Raw genomic sequence first — 13,669 nt, forward strand, 5'->3', positions numbered from 1 at the left:
TACTCTGTCCAACCCTTTCAACATTCAAAATGTTTCTATGAGATCCCCTCTCATTCTTCTATACTCTAATGAATACAATCCAAGAGCCGACAAACGCTCCTCATATGTTAGTCCCTGCATTCCAGAAATCATCCTAGTGAATCTTCTCTGAACTCTGTCCAACATCAGCACATCCTTTCTAAGATAGGGGGTTCAAAACTGCATACAGTTTTCCAAATGGGGTCTCACCAGTGCCCCATAGAGCCTCATCAATGCCTCCTTACTCTTATACACTATTCCTCTTGAAATTAAAGCCTTATAGCTGGAAGCTTAATGTCCAAAGATCCACATTGTGTTGAAAGGACAGGCAGAGGGGATAGGGTGGCTCTATTGGTTGAAACGAAAATGAAATCAAATCATTAGAAAGAGTTGAGATAGGACTGGAAGGTGTAGAATCATTGTAGGTTGAGCTAAGAAACTGTAAGGGTAAAAATACCCTGATGGGAGTTGTATGCAGACCCCCAAACAGTAGTAAGGACGTGGTCACCAATTTTCAATGGGAGATAGAAAATGCATGTCAGAATGGCAATATTGTGTTAGTAGAACATAGAATAGTACAGCGCATTACAGGCCCTTTGGTCCACAATGTTGTGTCGACCCTCAAACCCTGCCTCCCATATAACCCCCCACCTTAAATTCCTCCATTTAGTCACAGGGGATTTCAATATACAAGTAGACTGGGAAGATAGATGGAATTTCTGGGAGCAATTCAGAAAGCACAGGATATATACATCTCAAAGAACATGATTGAGGAATGGGAACCTTTTAAAAACCAACAGAAGGCAACTAAAAAGGTCATGAAGAAAGAAAAGATGGAATACGAAGATGAACTAGCCAATAATATTAAAGAAGATACATGGAGTGTAAAAAAGAGGTGGGAGTGGATATTGGACTGCTGGAAAACAATGCTGGAGAGGTAGTAATGGGGGACAAAGAAATGGCGCACGAGTTGAATAAGTATTTTGCATCAGTCTTCACTAATTGCTAATTAAGGATAGTGTCAGGATTGTCTACTGAGTCATTGTGGGTGGAAAGGTGCAATAACTCTACTGTGTGTTTTTTATAGACTCCCTGATAGTAACAGGGATATTGAGGAGCAGATAGCGAGGCAGATTCTGGAATGGTGCAATAATAATAGCGTTGTGTTAGGAGATTTTATCATTCCTAATATTTATTGGCATCTTCTTCGTGCAAGGGGTTTAGATGGGGTGGGGTTTGTTAAGTGCGTTCAGGAAGGTTTCCTGTCACAAAATGTAAATAAGCTAGCTAGAGGAGAGGTTGTACTTGATCTGGTATTGGGAAATGAACCTGGTCAGGTGTGAGATCTCTTGGAGAGCATTTTGGAGGTAGTGACTACGACTCTATTTCATTCACCGTAACGCTGGAGAGGGATAGGAGCAGAGAATTTGGAAAAACATTTAATTGGGGTAGGGAGAAATATGATGCTATTAGGCAGGAACTTGGGAGCAGATGTTCTCAGAAATGCATAGCAGAAATGTGGCAAATGCTCAGGGAATATTTGCATGGAGTTGTGCATAGATATGTTCCATTGAGGCAGGCAAGAATGGTAGAGTTAAAGAACCATGGTATACAAAGTATGTAGAAAATCTAGTTAGGAAGAAAAGAAAAGCTTATGAAAGGTTCAAGGTACTAAGTACTGTTAGAGCTCTAGAAAATTACAAGGTTGCTAGGAAGGAGTTTATGAATGGAATTAGGAGAACTAGAAGGGGCCATGAGAAGGCCTTGCTGAGCAGGGTTAAGAAGGGCCTTTGAGGAGATGCCGCACATGAAGCTGCTTAACAAGATAAGAGCCCATGGTATCACAGGAAAGGTACAAGCATAGATAGAAGATTGGCTGATTGGCAGGAGGCAAAGTGAGGGAATAAAGGGAGCCTTTTCTGGTTGGCTCAGAGGTTCAGTTGGTGGTAAGGAAGTCAAATGCTACCTTGGCATTCATTTTGAGAGGACCAGAATATGAGAACAAGGATGTAATGCTGAGGTTTTATATAGTGCTGGTCAGATTGTACTTGGAGTATTGTGAACAGGTTTGGGCCCCTTTCTAAGAAAGAATGGAGAGGGTCCAGAGGAGGTTCTCAATCTCTCTATTTCCTCAAAGCTACCTGCCACTCCACCTGTCTTTATATCATCTGCAAACTTGGCCACCACAAAGCCATCATCTGTCATACCAATTGGTGACATATACCATGAAAAGCAGTCACAACACAGACCCCTGTGATGAAACCAATTAGAAAGCATCTGTAGAAGTTTGTGAATGTCTTTGGTGACATACCAAGTCTCACAAACTCCTAGTCAAATTGATAGATTACTTAAAGTTGCCACGCAAGTTGATAATGTGGTTAACAAGAGATATGGTTTATTGGGTTTCATTAGTCAGGGATTGAGTTTAAGTTGTGCAATAATGTTGCAACTCTATAAAGCTCTGGTTAGACCACACCTAGAATACTGTAAGCACAAGAGATTCTGGAAATCCAAAGCGTCACACACACAAAATGCTGGAGGAACTGGCAGATTATGCAGCATTTATGGAAAGCAATACAGTAAAGAGCTGATGTCATGGGCGAGACCCTAGATCTGGACTCTATTCAGCTTAAAATGATGTCCTCTGTTACTCCTGATGGCATGAGGCTGGAGAGTTTGTAATAGCTGATGGAGTGAAAGTTTTGAGTATTGTTGGGGAATACCCAGATTCTGGTTTCTGAAGAAGAGAGCCGCTTCTATGGGGGGCAGTGCAGAGAAGGTTCCCGAGCTTGATCTGAGCTTGGATTTATTTTGGGATACGCCACCCCAGCAACCCCTGACAAACCCAATTAACCAAAACTTAATCACGAGACAATTTACAATGCCCAGTTCACCTATCTGGTACATCTTTTGAATGAAGTTGGAAACTGGAGCACATACGCACTGGAAGGAATGAAGGAGTATACAAACTTGCTTACAGAGTATGCTGGGATTGAACTCTGGATTGCCTTCAGCTGTAAGAGCATTGTGCTAACTGCTACATTTCCTTGACTCCCGTGAGATGTGAAATTTGCTGAGGCACCCTTGATGGGGCAGCATAGTGTTGGGGAATCACCTGGGAATCAGAGAGAGGCAGTGTGGCTGGCAATATTCATCCTCAACCCTCTTCACTCTGCAGGCCCCAGAGCTACTCCCAATGGGCCAGTGTAGGGTGTTGGGGATTCATGTGGGGTTACAGAGTGAGGTAGGGAGGCCAGTCATGTTCACCCTCAACCCTCCTCACTCCGCAGACCCAGGCTGTTGCTCTCTCACTGACAAGGGTTGATGTTCCAGATACACAGCCGCCTGCTCCCGCCTACTGGTTCAGTACAAAGCAGCATTCAGACAGGTGCAGGGAGCGGACATCACCTCCATCGATGAGTTCTGCAGGCGTTACAGGGTACGTCAATCCTCGGGTTAGGGAAGGGTGATGAGGGAGTGGACATTATCTCCATCGATGACTTCTGCAGGCCTTAAAGGGTACATAAGGCCTTGGGCTGGGGGAGGGAGACGAGGGAGTGGACATCACCTCCATTGACAAGTTCTGCAGGTGTTACTGGGTACATTAAGGCTTGGGGTGGAGAAGGGTGATGGTTGAGGGGCTAAAACATGACGTGAGGGTGCTGGGAAGAGGTTACAGGGATGGTATGAGGGTGACTGATGGAGAGGGTGTGAGAGTGATAGTGGGAGGTTTTAGAAGGAGGTTGACCTGTGGGGAGGGGAGCAGATTTTGTGGAAAGATGGGGTGTGTAACTGGGAAGGGTACATACAGTGTGTTTTTTGGGGTAACACAGTTCAGTGCTGTGCTGATTTCATGGTGTCTCATCCCTCAGCTGGACTGTCCGCTGGCCATGGAGAGAATTAAGGAAGACCGTCCCATTACCATCAAGGATGACAAAGGAAACCTGAATCGCTGCATTGCTGACATTGTTTCGGTGAGTGCCGGGGTCACACTCCGTCCTGTCTGAACCAGTGTTACTGGCATTGTCTCAGTGACTGTACCCACCCCCCCCTCCCATGGACAATGCTTCCAGGGTTGTTATGCTTAAGTTGTATAAGATGTTTGTTGGTGAGCTTAATTTGGAATATTGTGTTCAGTTTTGGCTACCTACCTACAGAAAAGATGTAAATGTGTCTTGAGTTATTCATTAATTTATTGAGATAGTGTGAATAGGCTCTCTGGCCCTTCGAGCCACGCCACCCAGCAATCCCCGGATTTAATCTGTGCCTAATCAGGGGACAGTTTACAATGACCAATTGACCTGTTTGTGTTTGGACTGTGGGAGGAAACCGAAGCACCCAGAGGAAACTCATGCGGTCATAGGGAGAGTGTACAAACTGCTTCCAGACAATTGGTAGGAAATGAGCCTGGTCACCAATACTGTAAAGCATTGTGCTAGCCACTATACTACCATGTTGCCCTTGGGAAGTTTGAATAGGTTAGAACCTAGAACCCTAGAACATAGGAGATTGAGGGGAGATTTGTTAGGGGTATACAAAATTATGTGGGATATAGAAAGGGTAAGTACAAGCAGGCTTTTTCCATTGAGGTTGGGCGAGTCTACAACTAGAGGTCATGAGTTAAGGCTGAAAGGTGAAATGTTTAAGGGGAACACAAAGGGAAGCTTTTTCCACTTAGAGGGTGGAATGAGATGCCGGTGTAAGCGATGGATCTGATTTTGATTTCAGTGTTTTAGCAGTGTTTGATTAGGTACATGGATGGTAGGGAAATGCAGGGCTATGGTCCAGCTTCAGGTCGATGGCAGTAGGTAGTTTAAATGGTTCAAAGGACCTGTTTTGGTACTGTACCTTGCTACTACTCTCTGACCTTGTCAAAGGCATTCTAAAAATCCAAGTACACAATATCCATCGACTTTCCTTGTTTATCCTGCTTGTTAATTTCTCAAAGAATTCCAACAGATTTGTCAGGCAAGATTTTCCCTCAAGGAAACCAACCTGACAATGGCCTATTTTATCATGTGCCTCCAAGTACCATGAGATCTCATCCTTAACAATTGACTGCAGCATCTTCAGAAAATAGTCATCCAGGAAATAGCCTGTCATTTACTCCACAATAGAAAGAAATTTCTTTAAGAATTTCTCCCAATTCTTGTGGTTCCACTCATGGCCATGCGAAAAGGAGTGATGATAGAGCTTTCACAGTGAATGGCTGAGTCCTGGGAAATGTAGAACAGGGATCTAGGAGTATACTGAAAGTTGTGATGAAGAAGAATCTTGGCACACTGGCCTTCATCAGTCAGGACACTGGGATGTTATGTTGGTGAGGCTGCATTTGTTCAGCCTTAGGAAATATGCCATGAAGCTGGACAGAGCACAGAAAAAATGTACAAAGATTTTGTCAGGAGTCACTCGGAACTGAGTTACGGAGAGAGGATGGGACTTTCACATTGAAGTGTAGGAGGGTGACAGGTGATCTAATAGAGGTGTGTAAAATCATAAGGGATAGAAATTGGGCGAATGCACTCAGTTGTTTTCTCCAGGGTTGATCAAGAACTAGAGGGCACAGGTTTAAGTTGAGAGGGAGAGATTTAATAGGACTCAATGAGAGCTAACACTGAGGATGGTCAATATATGGAATGAGCTGCCAGAGGAAATGATTGAGGCAGGTACATTCACAATACTGAAAAAGTACTTGGGTATATAGATAGGTAAGGCTTAGAGGGATACGGGCCAAACATGGCCAAATGGAAAGAGGACAGATGGGAATCAGTCACATGAGTTGGGCAGTAGGGCTAGTGTGTGCTGTGACCATTTGACCCCGTGACCTCTCCCACAGTGCTTCATTACCATGGTTTTTACTCCTTGACCATCTATTTCTCCACATGAGGATGAGTTGGGCGGCAGGGCCAATGTCCATAACCGTGTGACTGTCTTTTGCCTTAGTTTATACTCCTTGACCATCAATGTCTCTTTACAGCTCTTCATCACGGTGATGGACAAGCTGCGTCTGGAGATCAGAGCCATGGATGAGGTGAGCAGGGTGTGAATCATTGCAGCATGTAGACAGTGCTTGCCAAACGTGGCTCCTGGGCAAATATTTGGAGGCTGTCGTGAAACCCCACATTAATGTTTCCAGCATGTAACAGGAACTGATTTCTGGAGCATCACAGAACAAAACCACACTTCCTGTTTGTTTGTTTTCATACAGCTTTAAATGTGCCCTGGGCCGCTGAACCAAGGACTAAATTAGTTTCAGTAGACGGGGTGATGTGGCAGGGGTGTTACTCTGTCTGCACATCCGTGATCAGTGTTGGTGTTGCCCATGGAAATTCTCCTTGTAACTCAAGCCCTGTTCTCTGGACACTGTCTCTGTGGATCTTTTCTGTACCCCCTTCAACCTAATCACATCCTGCCTATAGTAAAATCACTTGGACAGGTAAGGTACCAGAAGATTAGAGTATAGCTAACATTGTTCCATTAAGAAAGACTGTAAATATATGCCTGGAAAGCCAGTGCAAGTAGTGGATGTGGGTTCAGTTTCAGAGAAATTGGATTAGTTAAATGGATGGGAGGGGTATGGAGGGCGTATAGTCTGGGTACAGGTCAATGAGACAAGGCAGATTAACAGTTTGTATAGACTAGATGGGCTGAAAGGCACATTTTCTATTCTCTAGCATTATATGACTATGACTAAATATGGATAAGAAAGGTTTCGAGTAGGGGTTCCCAACCTGGGGTCCAAGGACTACTCAGATAATGATAGGAGTCCATGGCATAAAAAAGGTTGGGAACTCTTGCTTTAGAGGAATATGGGCCAACCACAGGCAAATGGTGTTTGTTTGGATAGGTATCTTATTCGGCATGGATGAGTTGGCCTGAAGGTCCTGTTTCTGTGTTGTAGGACTGTAGTATGCAGACTGGATCTGCACACACCATATTGGTGCAGACTCACTAATGTCTAGTACAGTAAAAACACGACAATACATCCTTTCTATTTAGTGCCCCATCTGATGAAGGCAAGCATGCCAGAAGCTTTCTCCATATCTCCCACTTTCAGCAAACTATGTACTTGGATTCATTGTCAAGTCAAGTAAGGTGTGCTCTCAAGGCAGGGGATCCCAACCTTTTTGTATGCCATGGACCAATACCATTAAGCAAGAGGTCCATGGACCCCAGTTTGGAAACTGGGTTGTCTATTGGAGGGTCCTCTGGCTGTAGAGATTTATCCAGGATCAAGATATTCTAGTGCAGCATGGGCAAGAGTGAGTTGTGGCTATGGTTAGCAGTCAGGTTGTTCAGTCTCTCCTTTTGCAGCTGCCACTTGTGTTCTGAGGCAACATTGTAGTCGCTGTCATGTAACTCAGCTCTTGTTGATTTCCTCTGGGTGTACCTGTTGAGTACAATGTCTTAACACAAACAAGAGAAAATCTGTAGATGCCGGAAATCCAAGCAACATGCACAAAATGTTGGAGGAACTCAACAGGCCAGGCAGCATCTATGGAAAAGAATAAACAGTCAATGTTAAGGGCTGAGTTGCTTCATCAGGACTGAAGAAAAATGATGAGAAGTCAGAGTAGCAAGATGGGGAAAGGGGAGGAAGAAATACAAGGAGAAATAAAGAACTGAGAATTTGGTGAAAGAGATAAAGGGCTGGAGAAGGGACAATCTGATAGGAGAGGACAGAAGGTCATGGAAGAAAGGGAAGGGTGAGGAGTACCAGATTGAGGTGATGGGCAGTTAAGGAGATAAATTGAGAGAGGGATATGGGGATGGGGAATGGTGAAAGAGAGGGTGGTGGGAGGGCATGACTGGAAGTGTGATGTTCATGCCATCAAGTTGGAGGCTACCTGCATGGAATATAATGTGTTGCTCTTCCAAACTGAGTGTGGCCTTATCACGGCAATATAGGAGGTTATGAACTGACATGTTGGAATGGGAATGGGAAGTAGAATGAAAAACAGGCAGCTACTGGGATCCCGCTTTTTGTGGCGAATGGAGCGTAGGTGTCTGGCGAAACGGTCTCCCAATCTATATCAGGTCTCACCGATCTACATGAGGCCATACTGGGAGCACTGGATATAGTAGATAAGTCTAGCAGACTCACAGGTGAAGTGTTGTCTCACCTGGAAGGACTGTTTGGAGCCCTGAATGATAATGAAAGAGGTGAAGGGCAGGTTTAGCTCTTGATCAGCTTGCAAGGATAAGTGCCAGGAGGGAGGGAGATCAGTGAGGAGGGATGAATGGACAAGGGAGTCAGGTAGGGAAAGCAGAAAGTGGAGGGGGGGGGAGTGAAAGATATGCTTGGTGGTGGGATCCCATTGGAGATGGCGGAAGTTACGGAGAATTTACGTGCTGGGTGCGGAAGCTTGTGTGGTGGTAGGTGAGGACAAGTCCCTGGTGGGCTGGTGAGAGGATGGGGTGAGGCTAGATGTGCACGAATGAGGCTTTTCATTCCAGACTATACCCCTCAGCCCTAATCTGCCTTCTCCCCGTATCCCTTCATGCCCTGACCTATTAGGAATCTATCAACCTCTGCCTCAAATATACATAAAAGCTTGGCCTCCACAGATTCATCACTCCCTGGCTAAAGAAATTCACCTCATCTCTGTTGTAAAAGGAAACTATTCTGAGGCTGTGGCCTCTGGTCTGAGATTCTCCTACCCTAGGAAATATCCTCTTCACATCCACTCTATCAAGGCCTTTCACCCTTCGATATGTTTCAATGAAGTCATAGAAACATAGAAAACCTACAGCACAATACAGGCCCTTCTGCCCACAATGTATTTGCTTTAGAAATTACCTAGGGTTACTCATAGTCTTCTATTTTTCTAAGCTCCATGTACCTATCCAAGAGTTTTAAAAGACCCTATTGTAATTTGCCTCCACCACTGTTGTAAGTAGCCCATTCCATGCACTCACCACTCTGTGTCTTAAAAAAAACTTACCCTTGACATTTCCTGTGTACCTACTTCCAAGCACCTTAAAACTGTGCCCTCTCGTGTTCAGCCTTTTCAGCCTTGGGAAAAAGCCTCTTGATTATCCACACGATCAATGCCTCTCATCTTCTTATACACTCTGATCAGATCGCCTCTCATCCTCCATCAATCCAAGGACAAAAGGACAAGTACACTCAACCTATTCTCATATAGCATGCTCTCCAGTCCAGGCAACATCCTTGTAAATCTCCTCTGCACCCTTTCTATAGTTTCCACATCCTTTTTGTAGTGAAGTGACCAGAACTGAACATAGTACTCCAAGTGGAGTCAATCCCTCGGTTGATGAAGGCTAGTACACTGTATGCCTTTTGAACCACAGTCAACCTGTGCAGCAGCTTTGAGTGTCCTATGGGTTCGGACTCCCAAGGTCCCTCTGATCCTCCACACTGTCAAGAGTCTTAACGTTAATACTATATTCTGCCATCATACATACTTGACCTACCAAAATGAATCACCTCAGACTTACTTGGGTTGAACTCCATCTGCCACTTCTCAGCCCAGTTTTACATCCTATCAATGTCCCGCTGTAACCTCTGACAGCCCTCCACACTATCCACAACACCCCCAACTTTTGTGGCACCAGCAAATTTACTAACCCATTTTCCTTCATGCAGGTCATTTATAAAAATCATGAAGAGAAGGGGTCCCACAACAGATCCCTGAGGCACACCACTGGTCACCGACCTCTATGCAGAATATGACCCATCTACAACCACTGTTTGCCTTCTGTGAGCAATTCTGGATCTAATCAAGGTCCCTTTGGATCCTATGCATCCTTACTTTCTCAATAAGCTTTGCATGGGGTATCTTATCAAATGCCTTGCAGATGTCACGCCTTAGTCTTCTGAATTCTAGTGAATACAGGCCCAGCGTCATCAATCGCTCTTCATATGACAAACCATTCAATCCTGGAATAATTTTCGTGAACCTCTTTTGAACCTTCTCCAATTTCAGCACATCTTGCTCACAGTATTCCAAGTGAGGCCTCACCAGTACTTTATAAAGTTTCAATATTACATCCTTGTTTTTGTATTCTAGTTCTCTTTAAATGAATGCTAACATTGCATTTGCCTTCCTCACCACGGACTGAACCTGCAAATTAACCTTTAGGGAATCTTGCACAAGGATTCCCAAGTCCCTTTGCATCTCAATTTTTGTTTGTACCTTTTCTCGATTTAGAAAATGCTGAACCCTTTCATTTCTTCTACCAAAATGCATGACTATACACTTCCTGACACTGTATTCTATCTGACATTTCTTTGCCCACACTCTTAATGAGACTGCCCTTTCCTAGCCCCTCTACTTCCTTAAGACTATCTGCCTCTCCACCTATCTTCATATCGTCTGCAAACTTTGCAACAAAGACATCCATTCCATCATACAAATCATTGACATATAATGTAAAAAGAATCAGTCCCAATGCAGGCCCCTGTGGAATACCTTAGTCACTGTCAGCCAGCCAGAAAAGGCCCCCTTTATTCCCACTCTGTCTCCTGCCAATCAGCCACTGCTTTAACCATGCTGGAATCTTTCCTAAAATACCATAAGGTAGCTTGTTAAGCATCCTCATGTGTGGCAGCTTATCAAAGGCCTTCTGAAATTCCAAGTACACAACATCAACCAATTCTCCTTTGCCTATCATGCTTGTTATTTCTGCTTGTTAGGCCCTCCCTTCACCATTCTCTCTCTCTCTCACTTCATCTGCTTACCTGCCCATCACTTCCTTTTTTTTCTTCCATGGTCTCCTGTCCTCTCTTATCAGATTCTCCCTTCTGCCCTTTATCTCTTTCACCAATCGACTTCCCAGCTCTTTACTTTACCCATCCCCCCTCCTAGTTTCAGCTATCACCTACTACTTTGTATTTCTTACTCCTTCGACCCCACCTTACACATACTTCTCATCTTTTTTTTCTGCAGTTTCAATTAAGGGTCTTGGCTTGAAATGTTGCCTGTTTACTCTTTTCCTCCATCATTTTGTGTGTGTTGAATGCAACATCTTCCCAGTTTTTAGATGTAATGTTGAATGTCTTCAGGCTGATTTTAATGCTGCTTTAAAGTGTTTCTTTTTTGCTCACCAGGAGCTTGCTGACCTTCCTTCAATTGGGAGTAAAAGGATCTGTTTGGGCAGGTGTGAGTTAGGCATCCAGATAACATTACATTGGAGTTGACATTGCTTTATTGTGGAGTAGATGCTTTTCATGTTGGCCTCCTCCAGTTCGCTGGTGTTAGTGTGTCTGTCCTTATGTCCATAAGACATAGGAACAGAATTAGGCCATTTAACCCATTGAGTCTGCTCTGCCATTCCATCATGCCCCAATCAACCCCATACACCTGCCTTCTTGCCATATCCTTTGATGTCCTGACTGATCAAGAAATGATCAACTTCTGCCTTAAATATACACATGGACTTGGCCTCCACCACCTGCAGTAGATCATTCCATAGATCCAATACTCTCTGGCAAAAAAAATTCCTCCTTACCTCTGTTCTAAAGGATTTTTGAGGTTGTGCCCTCTAGTTCTGAATACCCCCACCATAGGAAACATCCTCTCCACATCCACCCTATCTAGTCCTTTCAACATTTGGTAGGTTTCAATGAGATTCCCCCCCCCACCCCCCTGCATTCTTCTGAATTCCAGTGAGTACAGGCCCAAAGCTGCCAAATGTTAACTCCACTCATTCCCGAATCAAACCCCATGTACCTCATCTGGACTTTCTCCAATCATCCTTTCTGAGATACAGGGCCCAAAACTGTTGACAGTTCTCCAACTGCAGCCTGACTACTGTCTTATAAAGGCTCAGCATTATCTCTTTGCTTTTATATTTAATTCCCCTTGAAATAAATGGCAACACAGTATTCGCCTTCTTTACCACAGACTCAACCTGTAAATTAACCTTCTGGAAGTCTTGCACGAGGAATCCGAAGTCCCTCTGTACCTCTGATTTTTTTCTTCTTAGCATAGTACAGGCCCTTCAGCCCTCCCATGTTGTGCCAACCCATATAATCCTTAAAAAAAAGTACTAAACCCACACTACCCCATAACCTTCCATTTTTCTTTCATCCGTGTGCCTGTCCAAGAGGCTCTTAAACACCCTCAATGTTTTAGCCTCCACTACCATCCCTAGCAAGTTGTTCCAGGCACTCACAACCCTCTGTGTAAAAAAAAAAATTAAAAAAATAAATAAATAAATAAAATGAAAAAATAAAAAATTACCCCTGATGTCTCCCCTAAACTTCCCTCCCTTAATTTTGTACATATGCCCTCTGGTGTTTGCTTTTGGTGCCCTGGGAAACAGGTACTGACTATCCACCCTATCTGTGCCTCTCATAATCTTGTAGACCTCTATCAAATCCCCTCTCATTCTTCTACGCTCCAAAGAGAAAAGTCCCAGCTCTGCTAACCTTGCTTCATATGACTTGTTCTCCAATCCAGGCAACGTCTTGGTAAATTTCCTCTGCACCCTCTCCATAGGTTCCACATCCTTCCTATAATGAGGTGACCAGAATTGAACACAATACTCTAAGTGCGGTCTCACCAGAGATTTGTAGAGTTGCAACATGACCTCTCTACTCTTGAACTCAATCCCCCTGTTAATGAACCCTAGCCTTCTTAACTACCCTATCAACCTGTGCAGCGACCTTGAGGGATGTATGGATTTGAACCCCAAGGTCCCTTTGTTCATCCCCACTCTTAAGTAATTAACCATTAATCCTGTACTCAGTCTTCTGGTTTGTCCTTCCAGAATGCATCACCTCACACTTGTCCAGATTGAACTCCATCTGCCATTTTTCTGCCCAACTCTGCAGCCTGTCTATATCCTGTTGTAACCTTCGACCACCTACAGCTCCATCCACAACTCCTCCAATCTTCGTGTCATCCGCAAACTTACTCACCCATCCTTCCGCCTCTACATCCAGGTCATTTATAAAAATCACAAATAGCAGGGGTCCCAGGACAGATCACTGCGGCACTCCACTAGTCACCGATCTCCAGGCAGAATACTTTCCTTCCACAACTACCCTCTGCTTTCTTCCTTTAAGCCAATTTTTTATCCAAACAGCCAAGGTTCCACTTATCCCATGCGTCATGACTTTCTGGATGAGTCTCTCATGAGGGACCTTGTCAAATGCTTTGCTAAAGTCCATGTAGACCACATCCACTGCCCTACCCTCATCAGTTTCCTTTGTTACCTCTTCAAAAAACTCAATCATGCTCGTGAGGCACGATCTTCCCTTCACAAAGCCATGTTGACTATCCATGAGTAGACTGTACTTCTCCAAATGCTCAAAGATCCTATCCTTAAGAATCCTTTCCAGTAGTTTGCATACCACTGACGCAAGACTCACCAGTCTATAGTTCCCAGGTTTCTCCCTTTTACCTTTTTTAAACAAGGGGACAACATTTACCATTCTCCAGTCCTCCGGCATTCCCCTGCAGCCAAAAAGGATTCAAAGATCATAGCTAATGCTCCTGTGATCTCTTCTCTCAATTCCAACAACAACCTGGGGTGTATCATATCCGGCCATTTGCCATTCTCCAGTCCTCCGGCATTCCCCTGCAGCCAAAGTGGACTCAAAGATCATAGCTAATGCTCCTGTGATCTCTTCTCTCCATTCTCACAACAACCTGGGGTGTATCATATCCGGCCCTGGGGA

At 44.3% G+C, this 13,669-nt stretch overlaps 1 protein-coding gene across 3 annotated transcripts in view; it reads left to right on the forward strand.

Annotated features, from left to right (window-relative positions):
- The window catches only part of vps28 (VPS28 subunit of ESCRT-I), a 45,914-nt gene that overhangs the window by 23,203 nt on the left and 9,042 nt on the right, over nucleotides 1-13,669 (forward strand). For all 3 annotated transcript variants that reach the window (XM_059971522.1, XM_059971524.1, XM_059971523.1), the window contains 3 exons: nucleotides 3,352-3,457; nucleotides 3,891-3,992; nucleotides 5,996-6,049. In XM_059971522.1, coding sequence (XP_059827505.1) covers nucleotides 3,352-3,457; nucleotides 3,891-3,992; nucleotides 5,996-6,049 — 262 coding nt within the window. The remainder of the gene's footprint in view (nucleotides 1-3,351; nucleotides 3,458-3,890; nucleotides 3,993-5,995; nucleotides 6,050-13,669) is intronic.

Source organism: Hypanus sabinus, chromosome 6 (genome assembly GCF_030144855.1).
Source record: "Hypanus sabinus isolate sHypSab1 chromosome 6, sHypSab1.hap1, whole genome shotgun sequence".
Taxonomy (NCBI): Eukaryota; Metazoa; Chordata; class Chondrichthyes; order Myliobatiformes; family Dasyatidae; genus Hypanus; species Hypanus sabinus.